Here is a 15615-nt window from a genome sequence, read left to right as displayed (position 1 = left end):
CTGAACTTCCAGAGGGGTGAATATACAAAGTCTCCCAGTATTTAAGAGAACAGCATTATCAGAGCAGCAGCTCACGGTGTCATTGTTTAGGAGAGATAAACCATGTGTGATATCAAATCAAAGCAGCGCTGTACAAACACCAACATCAGCCAAAAGCTCCTCTGTGAGCCTCAGATGGAAAAGGTGGAAGCAGTACTGACAACGGACCTCACTTTTTTTGTTGTTGTTGTCAAAAAAACAGGATCGCAAAATCAAATCAAAACTAATAAAGAAAAATCTGTCTTTCAAGAAAGAAGGACTGCAGTGTGCACTTCTCTGCAGAACCTTAGCAAGAGCTCACACTTGGAGTGCCAGGAGGAAGCTGAAAATGCTCCTTGGCTGCCAGCAAGGCAAAGCCCATGTGAAGAGGCAGCTCTGGGACAAGAACAAGCAGTAACACACCATGCTGACCAACATGTGCACTGAACCAAACACCTCTAACCAGGGGGACCCAGTCTGATAGCACTGAATGTCCTGCTTTGTTATCTCCTTTCTTTGCATCTGGTAGAGTTGGAGAAAGCATCCCTAAGGATTTGCTTGCACGAGCCACTCAAAGCAGATGTCTCCAAAAACGTTACAGATGTCACGTCAGGCAAGTCAGACAAGTGAATATTTGATAGTCTGCTCCATCATACTGCCACGGAAGCTGCCAAATTCTTTTTCATGTAGGTCAAAACACTGGCAGAACAGGGAGAGAACACAGCTGCTTCAAGAGGACAAAACTATTTCCATACACACAACAGGAGCCAAGTATAAACTACTCTGGGCTCGTGTAACACTCCGGCAGCTCAAAGGGCCGGCAGAGCAGGTAGAAGTCACCAGTAGTCATCCCCGAGCAGGCTGGAGAAGAGTGCATGAACATGGAAGGCAGATAAGGACCAAGTAATCAGTGAGCACCTTTTGAGTATTTGATATCACTACACAAATCAGTAAATTTCTCTTCAAAGGCCAGAAATTGCAGTAAGTTATATGCTCGGAAGGCATGCTAGATAATGCTAACTTCCACCCCCAAAAAAGAAGGAAAAAGGCTTCAGTAATCTGGGAAGCTTTAACTGAAACCACTGTCTTAAAAATAAAATAAAAACTTCCAGCCTGTGGTCTGAGAACTCCTCAAGCGACTGAGGAGGACTCTCCTGCAATAAATATTGGGATGCTGGACACTGGCAGCAAAAGACTGTGGAGACCTGGTAGGTTTGGAAAGGCATCAGCAGGTCCAGGGACTGATCAGGCTCCCCAAGGACTGGGAACAGCCCCAAGTCTGCCTGAGTTCAAGCAGCCTTTGGTTAATGCTCTCAGACGTACGGTTTAATTTTTAGGTAGTCCTGTGAGGAGCCAGGAGTTGGACTCGATGATCACTGGGGGTCCCTTCCAACTTGGGAGATTCCACAATTTGTCAAAACCAAGGTTTATATTGATATTTCCATCCCCACTGCAAACAGCCTAACACACAGGAGAAAGCTACCATTCAAAATGCAGTATTATTGTACTTTTAAGGCAAGTACACATAACCCAAATTTGGGGCATTTAATCCAGCAGCTTTTCCTATTTTAAATCTGTGCTTAGAATCGGCTACAAGGTGACAGCTTTGCAAACTGAACACAACCAGACAGAGAACCTGTACAAGAAGGTGAAGTAACTGGCCAAAAATCACTATGGGTTCTACAGCAGTGAAAAGTTCCTCTAGGAGCCAGTCCAGAGCGATGATATTTATTTCACTGCTAAACAATGGGAGAATTCAATTCCTTTGACAGTGATTTTAAACATACATACTGCTCTATTTCAGAAACATCAAAAATGCTTAAAAATATCCAAACGCTCTGATGCAAGTAGTGCTCCGTACTTGTGGTCTGACTGACCTTTTCAGAAAGCCTCTACTTTCCCCAAGATATTTTGAGGCATGGTGGCACAAAGGCCGAAAACAAACTTGGAGCTTTTCCACTTCGACTTACAACTAACTGCGTGGGTGCATGTGTAAGAAGAGGCATGCAAAGTCCATGCCCTGACCAGCTCATTCCCTGGTGATGCATTTGCAGCACACAAGTGGAAGGAGATGGGGTGACAAGAGCCCCAGTGGAAGCCAACCTAATTTACCAGGGAAACCATGAATTTTACTTCCCTAAATGATTTGGTGTTAATTTTCATGAACACAAACAGGAAAATCTCCCTACAAAGTACAATCAGTGTCCATCTAGACCAGTAACCTGTCCTCCAGAAGCTCGAGCAGAAAATGGTGTAGAGAAGCAATCAGACCTAGTCCTGTCTGTGGGGACGAGGGATCTTACTCTCTGGACTTGCCAATGTCTTTCCAAACTTAATGTGTCTCCACAGCCTCTCGAAAAGGTAAGTTTTCCATCAGTTGTGTTTTTCCTGTCTCTTCCTGCTACAGGCTTACAACAGGACTCACTGCATCTACCTAAAAAGTTGGCCTCGTATGAATGCTAGGAACCACACTGCAGAATAGCAATCAGACTGGACACAGACTGAAATCCTGAAAGAAAAAAAAAAAAGTAGTAGCAACAGAACTACTGCATTTGCCCTCTTTACAAACTGCCAGGAGAAACCACAGTTGCCAAATTCAAGCTTCAGATGCCTGCACTGAAACTACCAGCCAGAACAACACGTGGGCTGTACGCAAGCTCACTCTGCAGTTGAGATGATTCTCAAGCTCACTTTTGCCCCTTACCATCTTTCTAAGGTATGTAAGACATGAAAAGTACTTTACAATTTCAGCTATGTCCACCTAGAGATGCTTAGTCCACTGTCAGGCTAATCACTGTAACACTGGAGAGCTTTGCACATGTCAAACTGTCAAACCTCTAGACACAAGGCACTACCGAAACTTCAAGTTATTACACGTTGTTTGTTCTTTCTTCCACGGCTTTACCCTCCTTAGTTTCCTTCCTGATTCAGTGTATTTACTCAGCATGCATTTTAAAACAAGGATCACTGCATATGAAGTATTACACAATGCATATAAATACAGTGTATAAAAACAATTCAGTATTTTCATAAAATGCATATAAAATAATGATTTTACACAGCTGTATTTTCAGAATTGGATTCAATACCAACCACCTTGCTTCACCCTCACTGAGGGCATCCCATGACACGTCCCTTCCCAGAGAAGGAAGAACCCCTTCAGTGATGCAGGCTTGGGACTGGCTGGCTGGACAGCTCTGCTGGCAAGGTCCTAGGTCTGGTGGTAGACAGCAAGCTGAACGTGAGCTGGCAGCAAAGAAGGAACGCTTATTCCACCAATAGCTCCCTCATTCTATAGCCACAGATAAAGATTTTTACAGTCACAGGCTCAGACTAAAGATATGGGACCCTACTTTCAGACACCCCCGATGCACATCGATACCTGTTTACTTCCCATGTTCACACCATTTTACTGGTTTGTTCATATTCTAGATACCCACTGAAAAGTCCTAAGCCTCTACTTAGAAAGAGGGAAGCTGGCAAAAGATGAACACGAGGAACTGCTCCCCATCTGTTTTCTTTAACACGATGACCCACATTTGATCACCTTGCCTGACCTCTCGTGAATTACAATTCTCAAAGTGTACGCAAAACAAAAAAAGTTCAGTACCTTGCAGTGGACTGAAGCAATTTTCAGCATTTTTCCACAATATTTCAGTATTTTTCCACAAAAGATATTGATAAATAGAGAAATGCACAACTGTTCTTCATATCACATAGTCCAGTGGTTAATCACCTTCACCGTGAAAAACCTACATCTTGTAAATTGACCTTATCTGGCTACAAATTCTTGTCGTGTTTGTCAGCAAGGTTAAAAAATCTAGCTCACTAATCTCCCTGGCAAGATAACAGTGGGTGTAACTGAGGACTAATCAAGTCACATCTCAGTTTTGCTGAGAAGCTGCACAGTAATCTAACATTTTACTGCATGGCAATATTTCCCAGCTCTCTGTCAATTTGGAGATTATTCCTCCTTGCAGCCAGCATTATTATTTTTATTATTTTTTAAAGTGCTGCTGCCAGAGCCGTACCTTGTGTTATGATAATGACTTCACCCCACACCATACAGGTAAGAACGCTACCTCCACTCATTCCATTAACGCATTTGGCAATTACATTAGCTTCTTTGTCACAGCATCACCTTGGAAACTCATGTTTAAGGTGTTTATGCACTAAACTCCAAAAGACAGTTCAGCCACTGCTTTCTAGGATACTGTCTACCTTGATTTAAATTCAGTTGAATCTCCTCGTTCCCAGGCGTATAGCTTTACAAATGGCAGCCTTAACACACACATTTGAGTGACCTCACAGTCACGATTGCTGCCGTATAGCTGTTTGCCATTCCACAAGCCACAATTTTCTCCTGAAGAAGTTCTAAATTGGACCAGCACAAAAACAGTAATGAAAAAATTGTGACAAGTTCCAATTTTTGCCAATCTTCCCTGGAAACTATTCTGTCTCGTACAGCCCTGGACTATTCTTGACCTATCCTGAACTGTATAGCATTTACTGACTTTGTGTACTTTGTGAGTTCCTCAACGCAAAGGTGCTTTTACCAAAGTCAAATAGTAAAGGTAACAAGCTCTGGTCTCCTGAAAGCCTTATTTACTGGGATGAATTACTTAATTTCTTGTTAACTACTAGGAGAGCTGGCATTAATGTGTGCACACGTGCACTACCATCGTGTAGTGCTAGCCAAAGACCCAAGATAGCTCACATGTCCCCATGGAGCGCTACATCACTTGCTGTCACGTTTATCTGCTTCATCTCCTTTTAATGCTGCTATATCAGCATTTCTCCAGTTTCCTGGGATTTCCTTATTATTCCAAAGTGTATCATCTATGCAATACTCCTTCCAACAACACAGCTAGGAAGGTTCCAGTGATCAAAGTGGAAAAAACATGCCGGCCAAGACAAACATCTTTCTCCCCTCCCAATATACTAACGTACTTTTATTTTATTAAAATTATAATAAAAAAAAAGAAAAAAAAACACAAACAAACAGGAAGAGGAATTTCAGAAGCTGCAACTTATTTCTAAATACCTCTAGAGGGAGTAAGGATTACTGTGACTTCCCCATTAAAGTAACTTGGTCCAAATACATAACAAACGTTACTTCTCCTCTAGCTTAGATAGCTTACTTTACCTGCTGGTGTTTCAGAGACATACAAGCTTCTAATCTTGATGCATATTAGTACAGACAAAGGTACATTTCATGCTCCAAACAATCTGTGTTTTGGCTTCCGTTTTGTTAGCATTTGACAAGTTCAATGATGTCAACATAAATTTTTAGACTCTGGGGAAAAAAGAAGAGAGGTTAAATAAATTTTTCAGTATAACCCAAACTTAGTTCATAATCCCTTTACATTTGAGTGGCTTTAAAAACTTCAGGGGGTTGTTTCTGCGGCAGAGAAATAAGAGGATGCTGACAGCTGACTGACAAAGCATTTGGGCGTATTATCTGAACTGCAGGATGCAAGGAAAGTACCCTGTAACACAGCTCGCTGCACTAGTCCTTGCCTGAGTTACCTGCCCAGAACATCCTAGCTGAATACTGCACACCTTGGGCCTTTAAACATACCCGGCCTCGTCTCTCAGCATCAGCTCCATACAGCTCACAGCATGCCAAAATCCTTGGGTAACTGATGGTAAAATGTGGGAGGGCTGAAACTGAAGGGTCCACAAAACCAGACCTTCACGTAAAATGTGCAGCTGAATATCTGGGAGACAATTTAATTGCGTGCTCATCTGCAAGGATTGTTAAAAGAGCTCTTCAGGAACCCACCCTATCTCAGGTCTCCCAAGTTATCAGCACAGTTCTTGTACTATTTCTGGATTTTCACCCTTAAGAACCGGAATGGAAAGACATTTCGACTTGATAGCTTCCAAGTTTTTATAGCACCGAGGAAAATTTCACCTTAGTTGTAATTTATATTAGACATCAAAATTGAGTTATTCACTGTACCTGAATGCTAACACGACCTGAAAATAAAACTCGCTACCCACCTTTTATGTATTCTACCCTCCTTCTCAAGGTTATTTTTGTTAACCAAAAAATACTGAGATCACTCAGCTGAGCAGCTATTTAGATTACGTATTAAGTATGTCTAGCACAAGCGCATGCCATACAATTCCTGGAGAAGGATTGATTATTAGCAAGAAGGGGGAGAAGCAGCAGAACAGAGGGTTTGAAGTGAAATTTGAGCATCCTCCAGTACAAGGAAAAGCAACATGAGTTATACTTTCTGTAAGACAAAGATGCTAAATTTCAGAAAAAAAATAGAAAAAAGCACAAAAACGGTGTTGTGAACCATTTTTATGAGCAGCAAATATAATCTGAAACAAAAAAAAAAAAGGGGGGATTTAGTGGATTTCATGGATCTACATGTAAAAACCAGACCAAGTGCAGAGCAGCAGAGCTGGACACGGTACTGAAATGTCAAGGTTTAGCACAACAAAGATGGGACCAGGCATCTGAGCTAGGGCCACCTGGATGAAGAGAGGTTTCCAGTTACACAAACAGATCAGTGCAGTTCAGTAAGTTCATGCAAACAAAGCCACCAAGGCGAGGCTTTGGTTTCTTTTAGCTCCGCTGTGGGAGCTGAAGACTCGCAGCTCGGTCAACGACGTGTGCACAGGGAGCAGCGGGGCCATTCCCCACTGCGAGCATCTCTAGAGCACGCACTGCAATCCTGCTGCTCTGCTGCTCCCTCGGGCATCCCACCTCCGGGGGACAGAGGTAAGAGAAGCACAAGTTGCCAGGAAGGGAGAATCACAAAGTCATTATGCCAGGGTCTAGCAAATATAATCAATGGGTAGAAGAAAAAAGTCTTGAACTTCGCAGTGGGATGGCAGCCAAGAGAGCTTTAGCCTCTCCAGAGAGGCTTCCAAGGTGCCAGATCTGAGGCCAGGAAACAACTTCCCTAGGAGTAGTCAAGAAGGCAGGAGGCTGCTGCAGCAGCAAAGGAACTGGATTCTCCTTCCTCTATCCAAGAAGGTGGCTTGCTTCTTTGGTACTTCTGATGCCCTAGGTCCATCCCCACTGCATTAACTTTGGTCTTGGTTTCCTTCCTACCTAATTTTTTTTTTTTTTTTTAAATATATTTTCCCTGTTGGGTGCTTGTTTATTTTGTTTTGCTTTTTTTTTCTCTAGAGAAAATGTAGAAAAAGCTGTGACAGAGCAGGACAAGCTATCCAGAGCTGAGCTCACCACAGCTCGCTGGTATAAGAGATGAAGAACTCACCTAGGTACGGAGCGTAAGGGCAAAGGATCTGCTCTCTGAGCAGAGCCGCAGCGATTAGCCTAGCAAAGCTCAACACCTGCCTTCCAAAAACGTTAGCAGGAAAGCAGAAGTTCTTGGCTATGAAGCACTACGGGGAAGAAAAGAAATTCCTAAGCAAGCTAGTAATCATACGATTAGATTTTTCAGATAAACGCTAAACAGGAAAATAACACAAGTCAGCTTCTGGCGTTTTTTAAGACAACAGCAATGGCACCACATCAGGCAGGTACCAACCTGCAGCCACAAAAGCTGGTAATGATACACAAATTAGTTCATATTCAAGATACAGCCTGCTAATACCAGAAGCAGGTCTTGAAATAGCTCTCTCCCTTGATAGCAGCGTAGGCATGAGTTGCCAGCGAGCTTAACGCTGTAGTGACAACTCCCCTAACTCTCCCTGAATCGGACACGACTTGCTGCGTATTATTTCAGCCCAAGTGCCACTTGAGAGTACAAGACCTGTAATTTAGCACCTCTTATTCTGGCATTATTCCTCAAAAACATCCCACAAAGTGTTTCGTGAGCATTAGGGAAACCGCTCTGTGCATCTGAAGGATCTTTCTGATGTACACTATAAATACAGAGGATATTAAAAGTGAATTATCCAGAAGAGAAGCCAAACAGAGGTAACGAAAATCTATCATCCTAAAAAAAAAGAAGGAAGGCACTGCTTTGCCCCTACGCTCAAATTATTGCTTCCTTCAGCCTTAATGATTTCTTCTGTACTAACGTGAAAGGTTAGATGTGTCTCAAGAAAGAACTACAGCTTGGATACAGCGCAGAGCTATTTCTTATACCCAAAGGACTCCTGAAAAATCAACAGGCTCTGCATAACCAGAATAAACGGCAGAACCTGAGAAAATGTTTACACTTCCCGCACTGAAACAGAAAAAACACATAGGCTGGAAGCAGTACGCAGAGCATTTCAGATACTTTTAATGACACCTCTGGGGTTTATTACCAGAATTCAGCAACTGGCAGGAGGTGAAGAACGGCTATGCGCTTATTTGAGGGAGGGGAGAGAAAAAAAAAGATCGGGTGAAAAAATAGGAAGTCACCAACAGGAAAGCGAGCTCATTCGCACCAGCAGGCAAGTCCCAAGGATTGCACGAAGCAGAAAAAGACGCGTAAAGAACGCGACAAAAAAAACCCTGGTATCGGAGCTGTTTGACACAGGGAGAAGAAGCACGATGCTGCCCAAATCCTGGCGCTGGAGAGGAAACCCAAGAGTCGATGCTGGGCACAAAAAGCCAACTGCGGGCTGAACATGTGCCATTATTTCCACCCCCACAACCCCCCACACACACCCCGCGGGGAAGGCTCAGGCTCTGAGCCTTCTTCCCCACGGAGAAGAAGGGGGAGGCCAATAAATAAATAAATAAATAGATAAATAAATAAATAAGCGTTTTCACAGCGGGTTTTCGGCCTCTGGCTCCAACACCGAGGTGCCTCGGGGAGGGAAAACAGAGGATCCGGGGGGGGGGGGGGGGGGGAGAAAAACCGGGGGGCAACCGGAGCCGGGCAAAGGGAAAGAGGGGGAAAGAGGTGGAAAGGGGGTGGGGGGGTGGGCAGCGGGAGGGCAGCAGCGGCGAGAGCGGGCGCCCCCCAGCCGCGCCGTGCCGTGCCCGCGCCCCGGTGCTGCATGGCGCTGCTCAGCCTGCCTTGCAGAGGGAGCTCGAGTCCCTCTCTGCGCCTCGCAGCGCCTCTCCCTCCGCAGCACACGCCAGCGCAGCGAGGAGGTGGCGGCCGGCCGGCAGGAGAGGAGGCCGCGCAGCCACCGCTGAGGGCCCTGAGGTTGGAGCAAAAAAAAAAAAAAAAGAAAGAAAAAAAGAGTAATAACGATAATTAGTAAGGACGGCGGAGGAAGCCGGGGACGGCCCCGAGGAGGTTGGAGAGAAAGGGGGGGGAATGGGAGAGGGGAATGAGGGAGGTGGGGGGGGGGGGGGGAACCGGGCCTGGCTCGGGGCGGGGACGGGTGAGGAAGGGCCGGGACGGGAAGGGAAGCGGAGAGCGGGGGGGGGTGGGGGGGTGGTGGCGGCGGCGGAGACAAAGGAAAGAAAATGGCGAGGGGAGAAAACGGCGGCGGCCTGGGGCCGGGGGGAGGAAGAAGAAGAAGGAAGGACGGGGGGGGGGGGGGGGTGGAAGAAGCGAGGCCCCGGGGCTCGGTCCGCAGCCCAGCGCCGCGCTGTGGGGAACAGGCGGCGGTGGCGGCAGGCGGGGCAGGCGCCGGCCGCGCTGAGGGACGATAGAGGGAGACAAAGCCCCCTTGCTTCCCCGGCGGCGGCCGCTGCGGGGCCCCAGCCGGCGCGGAGGCCCCATCGTGACACCTAGAGGCCGGCCAAAGCGACTGCAAACCCCCCGCCGCCGCTTACCTGCCGCCCGCGGCCCCGCCGAGCTCCGCTCCTCGGCCTTAAGCAGCAGCCAGCGGCCCGCCAGCCGCCGAGCCTCAACGCCCCCGGGCCCACACGGAGCCGCCGCCGCCCCCCAAGCCTCCAACCCCAGCCCCCGCCCCAGCGGCCGCCGCTCCGCGCCGGGCACCCGCTCGCGGTTTAATCGCTTCACAGTCGCTTCGGACACAAAATGGCGGCGGGGCGGCCCCACTGCGCCTGCGCGAGCCGCGCGCGGCTGCCCGCGGCCGCCGCCGGCCGTGAGCGGGGAGGGGAAGGGAGGGAAGGGGGGGGGGGGGAGGGCGCGCGCGCGCGGGCGCGCGGGGCAGGCTGGGAGGGCGGGGCGGGGTGGGGAGGGGAGGGGAGGGGGGGGCGCGGGGCGCGCGCCAACTTCAAACGCGGGGCTTGGGGGGGGGCGGGTGGCGTCACTGGGGCGCGCGCGTGCGTGTCGGGTCACGTGCTGCCCGAGGGCGGGAGGTGTGTGGGGGGGAGCGCGCACGCAGCCCCTCAGAGCCTGAGGGGGGCTCCTGAGGGGAGCCCGCGGAGTGTGGGTTCAGTGGGGAGACCTGGGGGCTTGTTAGGGTCCCATTAGAGGCCTCATGGGGTCTGCCTGAGTCCCTTAGGTCTCATTAGGGTCCCCCTGGGTCCCATTAGGATACCCTTGGGGTCCCCCTGGGTTCCATTAGGGTCCTCTTGGATCCCATTAGGGTCCTATTGGAATCTTCTTGAGGTCCCCCTGGGTCCTCTTAGGGTCCCATTAGGGTCATGTTGGATCCTCTTAGGGTTCCATTAGAGTCATGTTAAGGTCCTCTTGGGGTCCCCCTGGGTGCTCTTGACATCCCATTAGGGTCCTCTTGGGGTCCCCCTGGGTCCCATTAGGGTCCTCTTAGATCCTCTTGGGGTCCCTTTGGCTCCCATTAGGATCCTCCTGGGGTCCTCCTGGGTCTTGGGGTCCCTCTGGAGTCCCTTGGGTCCCATTAGGGTCCCCGGGTCCTCTTGGATCCTCTTGGGGTCCTCCTGGGTTCCATTAGGGTCCCCTTAGAGTCCTCTTGGATCCTTGTGGGGTCCCTCTGGGTCCCATTAGGGCCCCATTAGGGTCCTCATGGGGTCTGCCTGGGTCCCTTAGGTCCCATTAGGGTCCTCTTGGGATCCCTCTGGGTCCCATTAGGATCCTCTTGGGGTCCTCCTGGGTCCTGTTGGGGTACCCCGGGTCCTCTTGGATCCTCTTGGGGTCCTCTTGGGGTCCCCCTGGGTCCTGTTAGGGTCCCATTAGGGTCCTCTTGGATCCTCTTAGGGTTCCATTAGAGTCATGTTAGGGTCTTCTTGAGGTCCCCCTGGGTCCCACTAGGCTCCTCTTGGATCCTCTTGGGATCCCTCAGGGTCCCATTAGGGTCTTCTTGGAGTCCCCTGGGTGCTCTTGACATCCCATTAGGGTCCTCTTGGTGTCCCCCTGGGTCCCATTAGGGTCCTCTTGGGTCCCATTAGTGTCCCCTGAGTCCCCTCAGGTCCCCACAACCCAGGTCTGGTGCCAGCCCCAGCCCCTGTGCACCTCCCCTCAGCCTCTCCCAAGCCCTCAGGCCCACCTGGGCAGGGCAGCGCAGCCCCTCAGCTGCCGTGGGGCTGGGAGTGCCCCAGGATCCCAAAAGCCCAAGCTGCTGTTTGTGTCCGTGCCATGGAGGGGTCTGTAGGCTGCAAGAGGGGTCCTTTCTTAAGCAGCATGAGGACTCGGTGATGTTGGCTTGATTTAGGGTGATTTTGTAAATCCCAACGAGTTAGGGGGCATTTTCCCAGTGGTTTTGAAGCTTTCCACGCTGGCAGTCAAGCAGACCGTGCTGTAGGGGTGGAAGATGGCGCCTGTGGTGCCTGCTGTCCCATGGGGAGCTTCTGGGGACGCTGCTGCGGGGCCTGCAGCCCCCCAACACCAACTCCTGCCTGCAGCTTTCTCCCGCTGCCCCCCAGAAGCTGGAAGCAGCCGTAGCACTGAGTGTATTGCACGTGGCTGTGGTGCCTGTGGGCCCTGCGTTGGGATGGGGCTTGATTTTACATCTTAGTTGAGTTTGGGGCGAGTGGCCTGCAGTGAAATGTGGTGAGGTGTCCCCGAAAAAGCGCATCTTGCAAAGGTGGAGGAGGTGATGAGCAACGGCACATCCTTAAAAACTGTCGGGGCTTCTGCATCCTTCACACTGCGGCGTTTTCTGCAGTTTCCTGTGGTGATGGATCTGGGTTTAACACGTTTTCTCGTCTCCAGTCGTGTTGGTTGAAAGGCAAGCTGAGAGGAAGAGAAATTTCTGTGAGCTCGCGCTACATCCCCTTTTTATTTTCTTACCATTAAAATGTGAAATGAAGTGAGTGTGATGAGTTGAAGAACTAATAGTTGGAGATGCAGTGGAACGAAGCTGCATTTCTTCCTCCTTTTGTTCACCTATTGTTCTCTGGAGGATAATAAGGCAGGGAATTCACAGGGAAGACTAAACCTAAAGAAACATAAGCACAAACTCTGCTGCCACGACCAAAGAGTTCTCGTGCTGATACAGTTGAAATGGTTAACAAAAATCTTGCCCCGAATTTTCGCCTTGCGAGGCGTCGTTGCAGCACAGAGTAAAAGCTGTTCAACAGCCCGGCCTTTCCCCCAACCTGCTGAGCAAGTGACACAAATATCAGACAAATGCAGCATATATTAACACTCGAAACAGTGCCCTTCAACCCTAGCCTGAATATCGCTGTGTTGCAGGGGGTGAGGACGGCCTGCCAGGCTCCTGCTGTGTGGAAGGAGCTTGGCCAGGAGGTGTTGGTGGGCGAGGAGGTGAGGACCTGGGTCTTGCACCCTGGCTTTTAGGGCTTCTCTCACCTCAGCTCCCCCAGGAGGGCTTAATCTCTCAGGGCTGTTGGTAGCTGAGACCAAGATCCCTTTGGAGGGCTGACACCACCCGAGTCCCTTAACGCATTGCAGCAGGGGAGCTGCGGTGTGGTGAGCAGATGGAGAGGGCGAGCTGCGACTGCTTGGGTTGCTGGGCCGGGGCTCTGCTTCTTCAACCTCAGCTGGAGGTGGAAAAAAATCAGTGATAAAGCGGTGGCAAAAAGTGACGGTTACGGGAAGGGAGAGGGTGCAGCCCCCAGCCGTGACCTCCGCGGTCTCAATCGCTTGAGAAACGTGGAGGATCTGCTCAGATCGTTCCTGGGGAGGAGAGGTTCTGCAGTGTGAATTTTTAAAAGCTGTTTCGTTGTAGGCTGTCAAGCCATCGATTCTTATTTTGGGGAGAACGGCGTATTTTTCATCTAATGCCGTAAATCCCGCTTTAAGCTCAAAAACATAGCTCCGGCGTTGCTCAGCGTGGAGAGAAGCGCGAGCTGTAGGTCAGGTCACGTTTTATGTTCCTAGCACTCGTACCTTCAGTCAGGAGCCGTCCTGAGACAAATGTTGCTCATCTTTGTATTAGGAGCATCACTGCTTAGGAGGCAGAAGTAGTTCTCGCAGACACCACCTCCTCTTGGACTTTTCCTTGGCAGAAGTGTCAGAAACCATCCCCAGCGTGTGCTGGGGGGTTCCTGACCTTCTGGTCCCAGATTCCGCACTTGGAGGCGCTTTTGAGCCGCTTTGCAGAGGATTCAAAGCCGGGCTCTTCAAGCCCCTCACACCCCAGCTTCCACCTCCTGAAAACCATCCTCCTGGAGCCTCTGAATTAGACACCCAGGGGCAGGGGTCGCTTTTTGGGAAGCTGTCAGAGAGAGGCCTTTCCTAGGGACAGCTTGCAGAAAGGCAGGAGCTGGAGCTGAGGAGCGCCCGGGCGCTTTGATGAGGCCCTGGCTGAGCTCGGCCCCTCACAACTCTGTGCTTCGATCACCCTCGGTCCATACGACACAGGAATCAGCCCTGTCCCTTCAGGAGGGGAGCAGGCACATTTGGGAGCTAGCATTAAATTAAGCTTTGGAGTCTGCCTGGAGCATGCCTTGGTCTGTGTGTGAAACGCGGCCCCACCTCAGGAGCAGGCCCGCGGTGTGTCCCTGACAGCCCTGCGAGGAACAAGGCGGTGATCCTGAGGGGGCTGCTGCTTTGCTGGGGCTAAATGCAGCGTGCTGAGCTGTCTGGATCGTTTCTAAGTGCCTTAAAATCTGCACGTAGCGAATGCCTTGGAAACGCGGTTTCCATACCAGGTGATAGCTCCAAATCTGAGACTGCTCAAGCAGGAGTATCCCAAACTGCAGCCCCTCTCCCCTCCTAAATAAGGCCGAGCATCAAAATTTGAGTCATTTCTTGGGCACGAGGGTCAATCAGAGCTTGTGACACCCCGAAGTGGCAGTGGGGTCGTTCTGGCTTGAAGAAAACAGCAGCAAATGGGGGAAAGGAAAATCTTTCTAGATCCCAGAGCACATGGCGAATGTAACCATGACAGAGACACCCTCCCACGGACTGCAGCTCACACAAGAAAAGCAAGGAGCTGCAGCAGGCATTGGTGCTGCCGAGCGCACGCACGTCCGTGAGGGAGAGAGATTTTAAGCGCTGACACAGATTTGGCTGACAAACGTGGTGCTGGAACACTGTCTCCTTTGAAAGAGCAAATGTGCTGCTGCAAAATGTGCTCTGCGGCGCAGCATCCAGCCCGGAGAGCTCGTCCCACGAAGCAGTGAGGTTCCTGCACAAGGGCTGGAGGACACATGGAGTCCTGAAGGGAGAAGTTTGGTCCTCACCTTCCTCTCAGGCCGCTGCTTCTCGTGATGGCTGTCCTGCTCCTCGGCAGCCCTCAAAAAAAAATAATAAAAAAAAAAATAATAATAAAAAAAAAATAATAAAAAAAAAAAATAGATGAGCAGGATGCAAACTGCAGTGAGTGCTTTACGTGAGTGCTGCCCAAAGGAGAAGCCTCTTAGGAGTTTATTCCAGCTGAAGTGGTGGTTCTGTGTTTCCAGGTGACCTGGCAGCATCTGTGGGGATGGACATCACCAGTAGGTCCTTGGGTGCTGGAACGGACCCGTTCAGAGCAAGGGGATGGGAAATACATCCCTAAATTACATTTTTTCCTCCAAATATTTTTGTAGCCCCTGAAATACATACAAGAGGTTCTTCCTAGGAGCTCCAGAGTCATTTTGTCCTGACGTGCAGCACCCTGCCGGCTCTGACAGAAGGCTGCTTTCCTGCTCAGGTCTCTGCAGCCAAGGTGCAGCTTGTCCTGGAAGGGCTTGGCAGGGCACGGAGAACACCCCCGTAGATGAGTGAAGTGAATGCATGGCCCTGGCCACTGCAGCACGGGGCTGTTCTTATTCCAAGGGGTTGCTCAGGGGAAAAAGAAACAACACCAAAGGTAGAAGTAGTCTGGGCCACTTTCTACCTCCAGGATGCTCTGGTCCTCAGCAGTGCCGGGGTCTGAGGCAGCCTAGCAAAGGGTTGTTAGTGAGGACAGAGGACCCGGAGGCTGGGGCTTGCTGAGAAACCCAGGGAGGTGCTGATGGAGCTGGCCATGGTGGTTCCTACCTCTGCTGCCATCGGAGGAAACCCAAGAAGTCCCAAATCCCCGATGGGGATGGATTTCAGAACCTAGCTCAGCTGCGCGAGCTCTGACTGGCTCCGTTACCTGGGATCATGCCACAGGCACAAAACAGAGTAGAAACCAGGGCTGCCCCGGGAATAGCGGCAGTGCTCCAGGGGGATGTCATCCTCATTTCTGGGATGTCCCCAAGCCCGCCGTGCCAGCAGCCACCTCCCTTCTCTGAGGGCAGATCGTGGCTCCCTGTGCCGGGCACCAGCTCTGCCACAACCCTGCTCTGCCTCTGCTTCCTGTGCCCAGCAGCCAAGGTTTTGCAGCATCTCAGGAACTCCTGCAAAGCTCAGGCAGTGTGGAAACTCCTTCCGCCGCTTGAAAAGAGACTCCTGCCCTCCTCTGGGTGAGGCCAAAGGCCAGTGTCAATCCTCAGCTTGCCAAACGCTGGAGAAA

The 15615-nt window shown here is 50.3% G+C and overlaps 1 protein-coding gene across 5 annotated transcripts in view; it reads right to left on the bottom strand.

Annotated features, from left to right (window-relative positions):
* Positions 1-9947, bottom strand: part of CTCF (CCCTC-binding factor) — a 34801-nt gene extending 24854 nt beyond the window's left edge. The window contains exons 1-3 of one of the 5 annotated variants that reach the window (XM_027466478.3): positions 9674-9947; positions 5165-5314; positions 3112-3264 (exon numbers count right to left, since the gene is read on the bottom strand). Coding sequence is in view for 1 of the 5 variants with exons in the window: in XM_027466476.3 (XP_027322277.1) it covers positions 5165-5185 (21 nt within the window). In the remaining 4 variants the exon portion in view is untranslated. Of the gene's footprint in view, positions 1-3107; positions 3265-5164; positions 5315-9673 lie in introns of all 5 variants that reach the window. The other 4 variants (XM_072043893.1, XM_027466477.3, XM_027466476.3 and 1 more) reach the window with 4 other exon arrangements.
* Positions 9948-15615: the final 5668 nt, after the last annotated feature.

This window comes from Anas platyrhynchos, chromosome 12, assembly GCF_047663525.1.
Source record: "Anas platyrhynchos isolate ZD024472 breed Pekin duck chromosome 12, IASCAAS_PekinDuck_T2T, whole genome shotgun sequence".
Classification (NCBI taxonomy): domain Eukaryota; kingdom Metazoa; phylum Chordata; class Aves; order Anseriformes; family Anatidae; genus Anas; species Anas platyrhynchos.
Note: the sequence above shows the minus strand (reverse complement) of the source record. Positions and strands in the feature narration are given on the sequence as shown.